General features: G+C 38.7%; 1 protein-coding gene across 1 annotated transcript in view; it reads left to right on the top strand.

Annotated features, from left to right (window-relative positions):
- The window catches only part of LOC111610925 (N-acylneuraminate cytidylyltransferase-like), a 34,700-nt gene that overhangs the window by 16,153 nt on the left and 3,669 nt on the right, over positions 1-14,878 (top strand). Inside the window, exons 6-7 of the mRNA XM_023346040.1 lie at positions 14,252-14,534; positions 14,616-14,778. Coding sequence (XP_023201808.1) covers positions 14,252-14,534; positions 14,616-14,778 — 446 coding nt within the window. The remainder of the gene's footprint in view (positions 1-14,251; positions 14,535-14,615; positions 14,779-14,878) is intronic.

Raw genomic sequence — 14,878 nt, 5'->3', positions numbered from 1 at the left:
TAGAAATTTCCTTAATACAGTAATCTGTCATATTTTACATTATAAAGGGATTTACCAGAAAGTCCACGCTCTCGTCTTTTCAGGAAGTCTTAATTTTTGTGCCATGCTTTCAGCCATCCTCTTATATCAGCAATGAAAAATTATAAATACACACTAGGTGTTGGAAAACTGTGCTTTGGTGACTGACTTTTATTTCTGTCAGGCGGAAGTGACAAAAGTTGGAAAAAGACCGATTCTCTTGACGTTTAAAATAACACAAAACAGCGTAAAAAGACCTCGTTTATTTAATTATTTTTACAATTTTGTAAACAATAGCTGCCGATTAAACTAAATGTTACAAGCTTGACATGATTAACTGAGTTGTTTTTACCGAGAAATCGATCAGAAGCGCCGTGAAAACGGTCAGATCCGCCTCTCCGGCTGTAATGCGCGCTCCGGACACAGGGGGGCAGATTTTCACAGGGGAACAGAATTGCGCACAAGACCGGCAGCGCACTCCAGCAGCGCTGCTCTCTCGGCCTCTGCCTTAATGCGAGCCGATGAAGTGGAGGAGACACGGGACACCTGAGAGTCTGTTTTGGACTTTACAGAGCTCACATTGGAAGCGCTGTCTTCAGGATTTATTGCGTCATCAACATCATTTTTAACTTGATCATAATCATCTGCACTTGGTTGCACAAAGGGTTTACCCAGTTCACATAACCAGCCCCTGACAAGCTCAGTAAACTTGTGGTAAGTTCTCATTTTATTTTGAAAATGTTCGTTTTGTTTCATTAGTTCATCAGAGGGGAGGGGCAAACTTGTCAGGTTTTTATGTGACACCTCTGCATCCTGAGAACACTGAAGAAATGTAGCAAGAAGAGAATTCACCGAGTCAGCTTTATCATTTGACTCCATCAAAACATTCAAATCATCCATTATTCGTCTTGCTTGCTTTAATTTAGCATTTCTATTATCTTGGCATGTTTTTATATAGAACATTAAGCCTTTCTCAGTCATTTTAACACTTCGTTTGGAAGAAACCTCCAAATCACTCTTGGCCAATTGTGCTTTCGATACATCAGACATTTTAGCGAACACTTTGAACTGCTGTCTTTGTTGCTGTCTTTTACTTCATTTTTCTTTTAAACCCACTGGCTGTGCGTAAAGGTGCAGCGTTTTAACTCAGTCTTTCATTCATCTTCATTTTTGACAAACTTTACAGTAACGTTGATCGCTATCATCAAACTCCTCTCATTTGGCCGTTTCCTTCACAGCATTAGAAATCATCATACATACCGCTGTGTTGAAGAAAGACATGAGCGTTTGTGGCTTGTAGATGAGGCACCTTCATGGCTGGTGGGCGCGGCCGCTTCCTCCCGCTGTCAGCGTCCAAAGAACAAAGAAGATGGTTCCTCCAAACTTTACGGAGCCATCCGCGAATCAGCAGACTTGAGCATTGATTTAAACTCCAAGGTCGGGTTTTTTACTTGATGTAGTGACTATTTGTCTCAAACTCAAATTCCAAAATCAAAAAACTCAAGAGTCAAAAGTGATCAAAGCAAAGTGAATTAAACTCAAATAGTCACCTGATGCACCGTGGGTTTCTGGCTTAGGCAGTTCAAAAAAGGGATCAAAACAGTCAAAATGCAGCTCTTTCGTTAGTTTATTTCCAGATGAAAACAAGTTGCAGCTTCACAGGATCCTACTAGTTCTCCTGTTCTGACTCCTGCACCTGTTCTCTCATTGATTGACTGATGACTGACTGACAACTGACTTAACTGGGACTGACTTATACTGGCACTGGTAAAAAACCACATGACCACCCACATGCATAATGACCTAACTAAAACCTACCTACGGTATTTATACTGTGACACACCTACATCCCAAACTGAAATTAATCAACTAATTAAGTGAATTACTTAACCAAAGAACCTATTGGAAAATAACAAATTAAACAAACATTCTAATTATAAATCAACTAGAAAATAAGCAAATAAAAATGAACTAAATAATATAAATTCCAAGATTTAACTGAAAGTAGATAAATAGCTCCTACACTTCTTTATGTTCAGGGAGATCTTTTTAGGGTAGACAGCTGTGAAATGGGACCTAACACTCTTTCAGATCATGGTCCCATTTACATCTCAATCTGTCTGAATAATAAGAGGAGGTCCACTCTGTGGAGACTGAACTCTAACGTTTTGAACAAATTGGACACTAGAGATAAACTAAAACGTGAAATTAATTTATACTTAGAAAATAACGATAACGAGGAAGTGATTTGTCAGGTCTAAATACCTATTAGAGACAATTAAACAAATACAGGAAAGACAAGAGAGTTAGATTCTTTTATACTCGCGAGGAGAGCAGACAGAGAGATGTTTCCAGTTACAAATCTCCACCTACTCTGGAAACACATCTCCCGCTCCCTCTATTTTATTGATCTTTAGGAACCCTGCCACAAGGGGCGCTGCAACTCTATGGGGTGGGGTCAAAGCATTCTCACATGGTTGCAGCGCTAAATAACATTCACTTCTAGACACATGTTATCTATACTCTAGATCCCTTTTGCTCCAAGAACGGCGTTGAATAAGACACATTGCATAGCTTCAAAGCAACGGCTTTGTATCACAAAGAAGCACAGAGCAGAGTTTATTGTCAGGCCTGTAAAACTCTGCTGGGAGCAATTAACACCTCTGTCTTGTAGGAAGTCCTGCAGGGCAACAGCTGCTGAGAGTAGCTGTCACCCCTATTTCCCAGGGCAGTCTCAGGATAGAATCAAAGTTATTTAACACACAGAAACATTATCTAAATGTAACTACAAGGCTACATGATACAACAAATATTTGATAATTACTAAAAATACTATTTACCTAACATTTCCCTCCTGTTTAACAAATATTTGGTGTCGTCTAATATCCCTCCAAAAACAGCCACTTCAAATGATTTCCGCTGGGAGTTCATTTTTTGGAAAGCAAACATTTTTACACTCAGGGGTTATACCCAGTCCAAAAATTAGGATCTGGATACCTGTCAGAAGAAGAGTCATCATCAGAGTAGGCTTTGTCAACATCAGATTTTTTCTCTAATAAAGGATACATCTGTGCCATCTGGTCCTCCATGGGTGAAATCGCTGTGGTAATGAGACGGTTAAACAAAGAACGCAGGCACAGAACAAAACAACATCCACACAAAGTCAAAATTGCAGCAAAAACTGCAATTGATACTAAGACAGAGGACACAAGGTTTCTATACTTCCCAAAAGCATCCATCCATGCATCCCACATGGAAGTATCCACTCCAGAGTGTTCCTTCATTTTGCCATTAAGGGTGCAAAGCCCTGTAATGGCCTTCGTTAAGCTTCCATCAGCTGCTGTATTGTTTGGTAAAAATGTGCAACATTTTTCTCCAAAAATCATGCACACCCCTCCTTTCTCAGCCAGCAGAATGTCAAGAGCTATGCGGTTCTGAAAAGCCATCAGTGAAGTAGCAGCCAGCTGTTCATGCACTGCCTCGAAACCAGCCTGTGTCCAGTTTCCCAGTTTTTGTACATTGTAATGGATGTAATTTATTCCGTCTACGTTTTTGTTAATCGTGCACCACCAACAAATTGTAGATTCAACCCCACCCTGATCAACTAATTTATATTCATCAGGCACTCCACGAGGGACTCCGATGGCATCGATGTATGTCGGATCAGTATCTGTATTTTCCATGTCACTTCACGTTTCTGTAAGTGTTGCCTCTTCTGAAACAAAACACTAGACAAAGAAAGTATTAGATCTACAGGCAATAACAGAGAAAACTAATGCACAAAACCCCGTTACCACCAGCTTCAAAAGACATGTTTCTAAAGTAATGTTTTGCCAAAATGTTAAACATATGCAGATCTTTCTCTTAAACCAATCTTATAAAATAGAACTAAACAAACAAAACAAAACAATAAACAAAAGCTTAAAATTTGTTGCAGTTGTACAGTTTACATTTATCATCAAAACAATGAATATCAAAGTGAACTAGACAGTCCAATTTAAATTACTTTTATAGTACAAACTGGATCTTACTAGTTATTTGTCTAAAACATTCAACATGCATTCCTTAAACAAAATTCAAAAGAATTAAACTTAGAGAAATTATAATGTCAATGTATAATTTAACAAATTTAGACATTTTCAAAATATACCAATTTTACCTAGGTCTTTTACTTGTCGTTGAATTTAAAGTTTTATTCAGAATCATTTTAAATGGATGTAAATCAAAACAAAAATCAAGTCTAGAAAAATCATTATAATCCCACCTGAGTACTTTTACTGATTAGTGATAACTTCAATCAATAACAGATTCTTCAAAACATTTCTTTAAACATTCTCGCTCCATTAAATTAATGCTCTGAAAATGGCTAACACAATAATATTTTTAATTTCTATAATTGTTTTCCTAAGTTAATTTACCAAAATATGCTTCATTAATCGCTATAAATTTGTTATCTATTGTTTCAAAATCCTTTAGCCCATTGCAGAACATGTTTCAATGGAGAACGACTCAAATCCATTCAAAAGAAACATATATTTCACCAGACCATATCTTTCCTTTCACTTTTTATGTGTAACACGGATCAAACATGTTCTTCAAAATAAAAAAATTCTTATTTAAGTAATATAAAAGATAAACCTATAACAATATTCTCCCCCCAGATGATGCATTACTCGCTAATGCATCATACTTCTACTACTTTAAATAACGATGTTGATGTAACAGGTTTATGATGTTCCCTGAGAAATTCTACCAAATTCAATGCTGCCTTTTTCCCAAAAGGTAAAACTCGTCAAAACAAACAAAACAATTTATGTTAGCATGCTTTATCTTCAAGATTACTATTTTCCCAAAACACTTCACATTACAGTTGTAAAGCTCCTTATCACATTTAACTCCTATGATTGTCAAATAATTCATTTTACAAATTCCTCAAAAATTTTCACTAGTGTTTGACAAGGCGTGTTTACCAATTTAGACTCTGTGAAGGTTTCGCATTAACCAGCCAGAGAGACGTTGAAGAAAATTCAAAAATATAGTCCACAAAGAAAATCCAAAAATGATAAATTGGGCCCAAACTAAAATCAACATAACAAAGTACAATTCAGTCAGTAGCAGAACAAACTCAAGCACAAACTGACTTAACAAACAAGACATGAGGGGAACCTAAATAATGGCTGATCAGACCATTAACACACACTAAGGGGCAATTAAACACACAAAACCCTAACAAATACTGGTCAGTATATCACTAAATCTACAAATGAAAGAAATTAAAATAAAAACCAAATTTCCCCTCCCCTTTTTGAACGGGTCAAGAGGAAACTGGTAACTCAAAAGAAAGAAATGAATTCGTTATATTTAACAAAATATAGAAGAACTGACACTTATAGCTTAAATAAAAAGTCAGACTAATGAAAACAAATTTAAAGATGGGAGAGACAATGATGTGCCTCACAGCAGCTTGTCCTTTTCTGCTGAACTGCTGTAAGCAGAGGTTACTTCGCACTTAAAATTAGTGGTATGCAAGGAGGCTTCACATGTTAATTAGTTGAATCTAGTGGGGTAGCAGTTACAGCCCAACTCTGTGGCCCCCCTGCGGAGCTGCTACAAGGGGGGGCTGCAAGTCTCCTGATCTACATCATTCTCTACAAAAATTCCACCAGATCCTCTTTAATTAACCCATAAGTTATTTCTAACTTAATATTATCCTTCAACAACAAATTTGTACAGTGTAGCAAACTTTTTCTATATTCAATCAATTTCTAGTCAACAAGTGAGTTACTTCTATTTTATTCTGTCTTCTTCATCCATAATTCCTGTAGATTTAATAATATTTTATCTATCCTAAAGTTTTGGTCAGTTTAAAAAGACTGATTTTGAAACTATCTAGAATCGGTTGCATACTGCAGTTTGTTGTTATCGGAGCAATGCCTCTTACAGTTAGAGCCTGTTTCTATTTATTTATTAACTTTATTTCCTTATTTCATTTGCAGCCCTCTCTTCTTTCTGTAGGCACTTTTTTGAAATGAAATTACCTTTTGTAATGCATTAAAAGTTCTTAAAAAAATAAATAAATCCATAAATAGAATCTTTTAATAGGTCTGCACGAGTTACTGGTTTTCCTGTAGAAGTTATCATACCCCTATTTTGCCAGTACTGTGCAAACGTGTGTACTGTTGCAAACGCATATTGACTATCGGTGTAATCGTCACTGCTTTATCTTTCATTAGTTTACAAGCGGTGGTTAGCGCTATCAATGCTGCAGCCTGAGCCGAGTAGTGTGAGGGAAGTTTTTTAGCTTTTAACACTATTTTTTCAGTCACTACTGCATAACCGGTTTGAGTTTCCCCTTGTACATTTTTCTTTGAGGAACCATCAACAAAAAGTATTTCACCATGATCTAATGGTAGATCTTTTAAATCATTTCTACTCTTTGCATTTTGTTCTGCCATTTCCTGACAATCATGCTTTGTACCATCATCTGGAAGAGGTAACAAAGTTGCAGGATCTTAAAATCGTGCATCTTTCAATAGTCAGACGAGGTTGCGATAATAATGTGCTCATACAAGAGAGATGCCTCGCAGGCGATAAAAAATCATATTTGTTTGTAATAATAGTGCTGAAACTGCATGTGGTACTTTTAATGTTAACGGATGAAACAGTACAATAGGAGCACTAACTTCTACTGCCATAGAAGCAGCAATCACTGCTCTCACACAGGGAGGCTGGGCACACGCCACACTATCAAGTTTGGAAGAAAAATATGCTATTGGTCTCATTTTATCACCATGTTGCTGAACTAGCACCGAGGTCATATACTGACCTTTGCAATCCACCATCTGGAAAAAATGTTTTTTATAGTCTGGTAAGGCGAGCGCAGCACTTGACACTAGGGCCTGCTTTATTTCACTTAGTGCTGTTTCTGCTGCCTCTGTCCATTCCAAAGAGGAAGACATTTTTAAATTTTTTTCCCATATATTAGTTTGCTTAAAGGAACCACTATTACTGCAGAATTAGGCACCCAGTCTCGACAATAGTTAGTTAACCCTAGAAAAGACATCATCTGTGTTTTGGGGGTTTTTTTTGTTTTTTTTTTGTTTTTTTTTTTTATTTTTTCTTTAGTTTATTTAAACAGAGTTACATGCGGGGAGGTCCACGCTCTATATACCAGAATCGTGGACGCTGCTCCATCTTCCCCTACATTTGGATTTGCTAACTGTATCATAGGATAAAGATCAGTCGTGTGTGGCTGACTATTTGGCTCTTCTAAAAGGGCAACATGGGGGAGGGAGAAAAGTTTCTCCCCAGTTCTTAGACCACTTAAAGTTTGCTTTTTTGTGATCTAGTGTTAGACCCCTCACTACCTTTCTCCTCATAGTGTGGGGGTGCGGGCAAGTCGGGGTATAGTTTTGCATTTTGTACTATTTTTTCCTCCCCTTCTGTTTTGTTATGTTGGTATTTGGTAATTTCAGCTACTTCCCCTCCCCCTCCTGCTGCTCGACTGCCTGTTAACCGCTATGTGCCCATCAGTGGTTGGAATCAAAACTAATCCTAGCTACATAAGGCCATCCCTGCATGAAAAGTGTAATTTCTGGTCTTACACTGTCCATAGATAATAAATCCTGTAGATTTAAATTAGACTTCTTCACTCTCTAAACTTTCTGATTCTAGTCATGCTGACTGATCTATGTATTTTTTCTGGGCAATGTCTGGCTATGTGTCCTTCCTTCCCACAACACCAACATCCTAAATAATTTTGTTTGAAATTATTTTGTCTGTAATTATTTTGTCTGTAGTTCCCTCTTCCCATTCTCCCTCTCTGTCCTCTGGGGTTCTGACCTCTACCCCTAAATCTTCCTCTTCCTCTCCTGTCGTGATATAATATTTGCTCCTCATCTGGGAAAAAGGCTCCTGAAACCTTTGTCTGTTCTTTTGAGACCTTTTCTACGTGTATAGCGTGGTTAATGCATCCACCTAAAATCCCAGTTTTCAATCCTATGTAATGTTGATGTATTCTCAGGCTGTATTCATCAAACGATTCTTCCTCCTCTTCTCTTTTTTGTGCTAATTCCAACCAAAATTTTACATCCTCATACCCTTCTTTGCGCATTTTCTTTGGGTTTGACTTTGTTTTTTGCTTTATTTCATCCTGCAGTACTGTTAGTTTCTGTGAGTTTAGACGGCCGTCAAAGTTATAGTTTGTTATCCATTTATCTAAATGTTTTATTTTATGCGGATCCTGATTTTCAACATATTTCCAGTCATTTGATTTTAAACTGGCTGTCGGCTTTAATTTTACTAATTTGACTCTTCCCCATTTTTTTTTTTTTTTTTTTTACAATTTAGCCCAGTTTGTCCGACTCATAGGGAATCCTATAAACTGGAGATCTTTTCAGTAGGCCAGCAATTAAAAATACCTGTAGTGGTAACCCCCGCTTCAACTCTTTCGAGTGGGGGGTTCTTACCTCTGCATCCAAGACAGGTTTGCTGGTTACAACCCTACTGTTTTTATATGAGATAAAACACCAAGTGGTAATTATATCTCCAATCACACTCACAATCACACGTTTTGTTGCTGCGGAATTTAAGCTCCTGCTCAGCCGGACTCCGCCATCCGTTCCAATTACAATTTTAATGCCTGATTTAAATATTTTTATTATTGATTAAAGTTTATTATTATATATCGAATTGAGGAAATTTTATTATTTTAATTTTTTATCGGCTAATTGATTAAATTTTATTATTTGTATTTTTTTATCTTCCAATTTATTAAATTTTACTGCAGGTTAATACTAGGCTCCGTGCGCCTTTTCCACGAAATTTTTACGTAAGGACTTCGGACGCCCTTCACGGATTCAGTTTCATTTTTACCTGTTAGAGTCTAGAATGTCCAGGGTTTTCTTATTCGCGCAATGACCCGCAGTCATTCGCCACACTTTTAAACAAGAATCTACTCACCCTCTCCTGTCTTCCCCTCAGAGCCGTCAACCGTAAGATCCCAGCAGGCAGGCAGAGCGCCAGCCCTTGAACAGGTTCTGATAAGCTTCCACTAGGAAACTTGCCGTGCGCACGGTCTTTACCGGGGTCCACCATGCCCGCTGGAATCCTTCCGGTATTTTGGCATCCGGCTGCGAAGGACCAAATAATGTCAGGTCTAAATACCTATTAGAGACAATTAAACAAATACAGGAAAGACAAGAGAGTTAGATTCTTTGTTTCTCGCGAGGAGAGCAGACAGAGAGATGTTTCCAGTTACAAATCTCCACCTACTCTGGAAACACATCTCCCGCTCCCTCTATTTTATTGATCTTTAGGAACCCTGCCACAAGGGGCGCTGCAACTCTATGGGGTGGGGTCAAAGCATTCTCACATGGTTGCAGCGCTAAATAACATTCACTTCTAGACACATGTTATCTATACTCTAGATCCCTTTTGCTCCAAGAACGGCGTTGAATAAGACACATTGCATAGCTTCAAAGCAACGGCTTTGTATCACAAAGAAGCACAGAGCAGAGTTTATTGTCAGGCCTGTAAAACTCTGCTGGGAGCAATTAACACCTCTGTCTTGTAGGAAGTCCTGCAGGGCAACAGCTGCTGAGAGTAGCTGTCACCCCTATTTCCCAGGGCAGTCTCAGGATAGAATCAAAGTTATTTAACACACAGAAACATTATCTAAATGTAACTACAAGGCTACATGATACAACAAATATTTGATAATTACTAAAAATACTATTTACCTAACATGATTCCTCCTATTATCTGGGACGCGTTAAAAGCAGAGATTAGGGGTAAAATTATATCCATAACCTCATATGATCAGAGAAAAAAAAAACTCCAGGAATTAGAAGAGGATTTGAAACGATTACAGAGAGAACATGCAAAATCTCCCAAAGATGACAACACCAAACATAAGATTATAAAACTAAAGAAAGAAATAGAAGAAATAAACATTCAGGAAATCCAAAAAAAAGCTTATTTTTATAAAACAGCAATACTATGAGGTAGGTGGGAAATCCCTGAAACTTTTATCATATAGGTTAAGAAAACAACAAGCCTGCAGAACTATACATAAAATAAGAAACAACGTAACAAAAGCAATAGAAACTAATCTGGAGAAAATCAAAAACTGCTTTCAAAAATACTATAAAACATTATATTCCCAGTCACAGACAAGCAGCGACAACCAGATCGATGCCTTTCTGGAAAAGATCAATCTTCCAACGATCACTGATGAACAAAATAAGAAATTAATATCCAAAATTACAAAAGAGGAAATTCAATCAGCAATCAAGAGAACTAAAAAGGGAAAGTCTCCAGGGACAGATGGATTCACTACAGAATGGTACAAAATTATGCAAGACCAACTAATCCCAACATTAGAGAAAACTTTCAACTGGGTTTTAGAAAATAAAAATATCCGCCCTCATGGAGAGAGGCAGTGATTTCAGTCGTACCGAAGGAAGGGAAAGACAAACTGGAATGTGGGAGTTATCGTCCTGTAAGTCTGCTAAACAATGATTATAAACTCTTCACCTCCATACTGTCTAAAAGAATAGAAGTCATATTACCAGCTTTAATACATAAAGATCAGACTGGCTTTGTCAGGCAAAGACAGACCCAAGACAACATTAGGAAAACACATTATGAGAGAAGTCACTCAGCAAAAACTAGAGGCACTGATATTAAGTCTAGATGCAGAGAAAGCATTTGATTCAGTGGGGTGGTCGTTTTTATATAAAGTGCTTTCAAAATTTGGATTTCATACAACAATAATCGACACATTTAAATCATTATATACTAAACCAACAGCTAGAATTAAAATTAATGGAGATTTGACCGATTCATTCACTTTGGAGAGAGGAACGAGACAGGGGTGTTGTGCGTCGCCGCTTCTCTTTGCCTTGTTTATTGAGCCCATGAGTCAACTGATCAGGCAGAGGTCAGAGGTCACAACGACATCTGGGGAGCAAAAACTATCCTTGTTCGCTGACGATTTATTGTTAAGTATAACACAGCCCACACAGACAATCCCAAAACTGATGAAGTTGCTCGAAGAGTTTAGTTTAATCTTTGGTTACAAAATTAATACAAATAAAACTCAAGTATTAACATTTAACTACAATCCACCGTCTTCAATAAAGACTGTGTACAACTGGAATTGGGAGGCCGAGTCTATCAAATATTTGGGTGTTTCACTACCGAGGGACTTCTCAAAACTGTTTGATATAAATTATGGCCCACTAAATTTGAAAATAAAATCAGATTTACATAGATGGAATGTTATTCCCTTTTTAAGTTTGAGCTCCCGGATAGAATCCATCAGGATGATTATCCTTCCACAGTTATTGTACTTATTTCAATGTCTACCAGTCAGAATCCCACCTAGACAGTTCTTAGAATGGGATAGATTAATAGCGAGGTATCTGTGGCAGGGTAAAAAGGCCAGAATTAAGTCTAGAACTCTGCAACTAAAAAAAGAAAAGGGTGGAATGGGCCTTCCCTGTTTACAGGAGTACTACCATGCAGCCCAGCTGAGACCTTTAGTCTGCCTCTGTTCACCATCATACATCGCAGCATGGAAGGAAATAAAAGGCACGACAATAAAAGGAATCCCAATAACAGCCCTACTTAGTGATTATAAATTACAAGAAGAACAGCAGATCCCAGAAGACTCCATAACAGGTAGCTTTCTCAAGTCCTGGCAGGAATTGGCTAAAATTTGCAGAAAAGGAGACGCATCTAAAATTATGAGGTGCTGCGCCTATGATTCGGATTTTACACCAAATAGAAATGATAACAGATTCAAGTTATGGATCTCAAAAGGCTTAACTACCTATTATTTATTTGTCCACAAAGGGATATTTCAGAGTTTTGAAACCTTACAGAAGGATCATGGACTGGAAAAAGATGACTTTTTTAGGTACCTGCAGGTGAGACATTATTTTAATAGAAATTTTAAAGAGGTGTTGAGAAAAAATGATTCAAGTTTCATGGAGATATTTCTAACACTAATTAAACCAGATCAGACAGCAGAATTATCTCTAAGTTATACAATGCCATACAGCTATCTAAACATGAGAATACAGAATACATAAAGAGGGAATGGGAAAAGGAAATGAAGGTAATAATCTCACAAGAAGGCTGGGAAGAAATATGTCAACTGCAGTGGGTCTCGACTGGATCAAACACATGGCGGGAGTTTTGTTGGAAAAACATTGCACGATTTTTTGTTACACCCATTCAGAGACGATGTCAAAACAACGGGGACGCCTGCTGGAGACTTTGCCAGTCTAAAGGAGCCAACCATTTCCATGTTTTTTGGGACTGCCAAGTAATAAAACCATATTGGGAAGAGCTCCACAAACATATTGAAAATATATTCATCCATCCATCCATCCATCCATCCATCTTCTTCCGCTTATCCGAGGTCGGGTCGCGGGGGTAGCAGCTTCAGAAGGGAGGCCCAGACTTCCCTCTCCCCAGCCACTTCTTCTAGCTCCTCCGGGGGAATCCCGAGGCGTTCCCAGGCCAGCCGAGAGACATAGTCCCTCCAGCGTGTCCTGGGTCTTCCCCGGGGCCTCCTCCCGGTGGGACGTGCCCGGAACACCTCACCAGGGAGGCGTCCAGGAGGCATCCTGACCAGATGCCCGAGCCACCTCAACTGGCTCCTCTCGATGTGAAGGAGCAGCGGCTCTACTCTGAGTCCCTCCCGGATGACTGAGCTTCTCACCCTGTCTCTAAGGGAGAGCCCAGCCACCCTACGGAGAAAACCCATTTCGGCCGCTTGTATCCGCGATCTCGTTCTTTCGGTCATGACCCAAAGCTCATGACCATAGATGAGGGTGGGAACGTAGATCGACCGGTAAATCGAGAGCTTCGCTTTTTGGCTCAGCTCTCTCTTCACCACGACGGACCGGTACAGCGCCCGCTTGACAGCAGACGCTGCGCCAATCCGCCTGTCGGTCTCCCGCTCCCTTCTTCCCCCATTCGTGAACAAGATCCCGAGATACTTAAACTCTTCCACTTGGGGCAGGACACCCCCCCTGACCCGGAGAAGGCACTCTACCCTTTTCCGGCTCAGGACCATGGCCTCGGATTTGGAGGCCAAATATATAGGCAAATATATTCAATGTAAAAATTTCATTCAAATGTGAAACGTTGTACTTGGGCAACTTACAATTGGACACATGGACCAATAAAGACAAAAAACTGCTGGCTATACTGGCAGCCGGTAAGAAAACCATCACAAGGAAATGGCTAAAACCGGATCCACCCACTATTGATGAATGGATTGAAATTGTTTACCAGATTTATGCTATGGAAAAGATTAATTTTTCCCTCCAAGTTGAAAAAGGAAAGTTTTATAAGATCTGGACCAAATGGACTGAGTATGTAAAACCAATTAGATCTGACTTCATTTGATTGTTCTTGTGAATTATGTGCCCTGCCCTTGTATGTTCTTGTGTTTTTTATAGCTCGAGATGGTGCAATCCCCATTATTGTTCAATTCTGTTCATTTTTGTTATTGTTTACAACAAAAATTAGTAATAGTCTGTAAAAGAAAATACCAGAAAGGCAGTATGGACAAAATCATTTGGACTCTCCGGTTGTATACTCATGTATGACCTTAAATGGGTAAAGCTGTGATCAACGAATGTGATGGAAATCTGTCTTTCTAAATAAAAAAATAATTACAAAAAAAAACATTAATTAATTGTTTTCTTCCACACTTATCGTGCCAAACCCATTTTAAGCTTTCTTGTTGTTTGTGCAGGAGGCTCCACTTCTGCTTTTCAAAGATGTACACTTGTATAATTGCACATTTTTGCAGCCATTTTCACACGTTGAGTTGGGGGCGTGGCCAGCAGCAGCTTTGGATTTGAAGTGACAGGAGGCAATAAAACAGAACTGATAAGACTGAAATCTCATTGTCTAAGAATGAATTTGTGCAAACAAAATTTATTTAAAAGCTCATACCTATATTAACCTGTTCAAAGAAGCATAAAAAGTTACCTTTTACTCTTAACTTTAATCTAAATTAGATTAAAAAATCTAGTTTAGATTCTTGAGAATTTAGATTCTCAAGAATCTAAATTATTTCAGATTCTTGAGAATTCACCTTTGAACCTTTTATTTTAATTTCTAACGTTGTTTAATATTAGTATTTTGTCCATCTGGACATCCTGCTGAACTTTATGTTTATGTTTGGGTTCTATGCTTTTCCCAACAGGTATGGATACTTTGGCCGGGGAGTGTCTCTGATGTTCTGTGAAGTTTCTGGATGTTTGACAGATGGACGGGTCCACTTGTCTGGGTCCCTGGACAGGCCTGGAGTGTCCTTTGCTGGTGGCCCGTGTGACACTGATTCTGAAGTGGTCTCTGCTAACGTGTCCGACTCTGAAGCGTCCTCTGCTAAGGGCTCCATCCACAGCAGAGACACAGAAGGATTCAGTGTCTCCATCCACAGCAGAGACACAGCAGGACTCAGGAAGCTGCAGAAGAACGATCTGAAGGTCGGATCTGTCGCCTTTATTAATGTCAAAGGAGAAACTTTGACCAGTGTCCTGTAACGCATTACACCTCCTGTCCTCCAGGTGGTGCTGCTGATCTCTGAGGAAGATGTGCTCCGACAGATGCGTTTTAAACTGAAGATGATGACGGGCTGTGAAGTGATGTTAGTCGGAGAGGATCCACTAAAAGATGTGCAGTCGATGGTGGAGAAGGAGAAGCTGGACTGGAAGGATGTGGCCTACATAGGTAAAAATCTGGACTTTTTAAACTTTTTTTGACTTTAGTCTGGTTGATGTTTTCAAAAATACTTAAATTTTCAAGAGATTTTGTAGAAAATGAATGTTAT

Source organism: Xiphophorus maculatus, chromosome 14 (genome assembly GCF_002775205.1).
Source record: "Xiphophorus maculatus strain JP 163 A chromosome 14, X_maculatus-5.0-male, whole genome shotgun sequence".
NCBI lineage: Eukaryota > Metazoa > Chordata > Actinopteri > Cyprinodontiformes > Poeciliidae > Xiphophorus > Xiphophorus maculatus.
The sequence above is the reverse complement of the archived record's forward strand: the minus strand, read 5'-3'. Positions and strand labels throughout refer to the sequence as shown.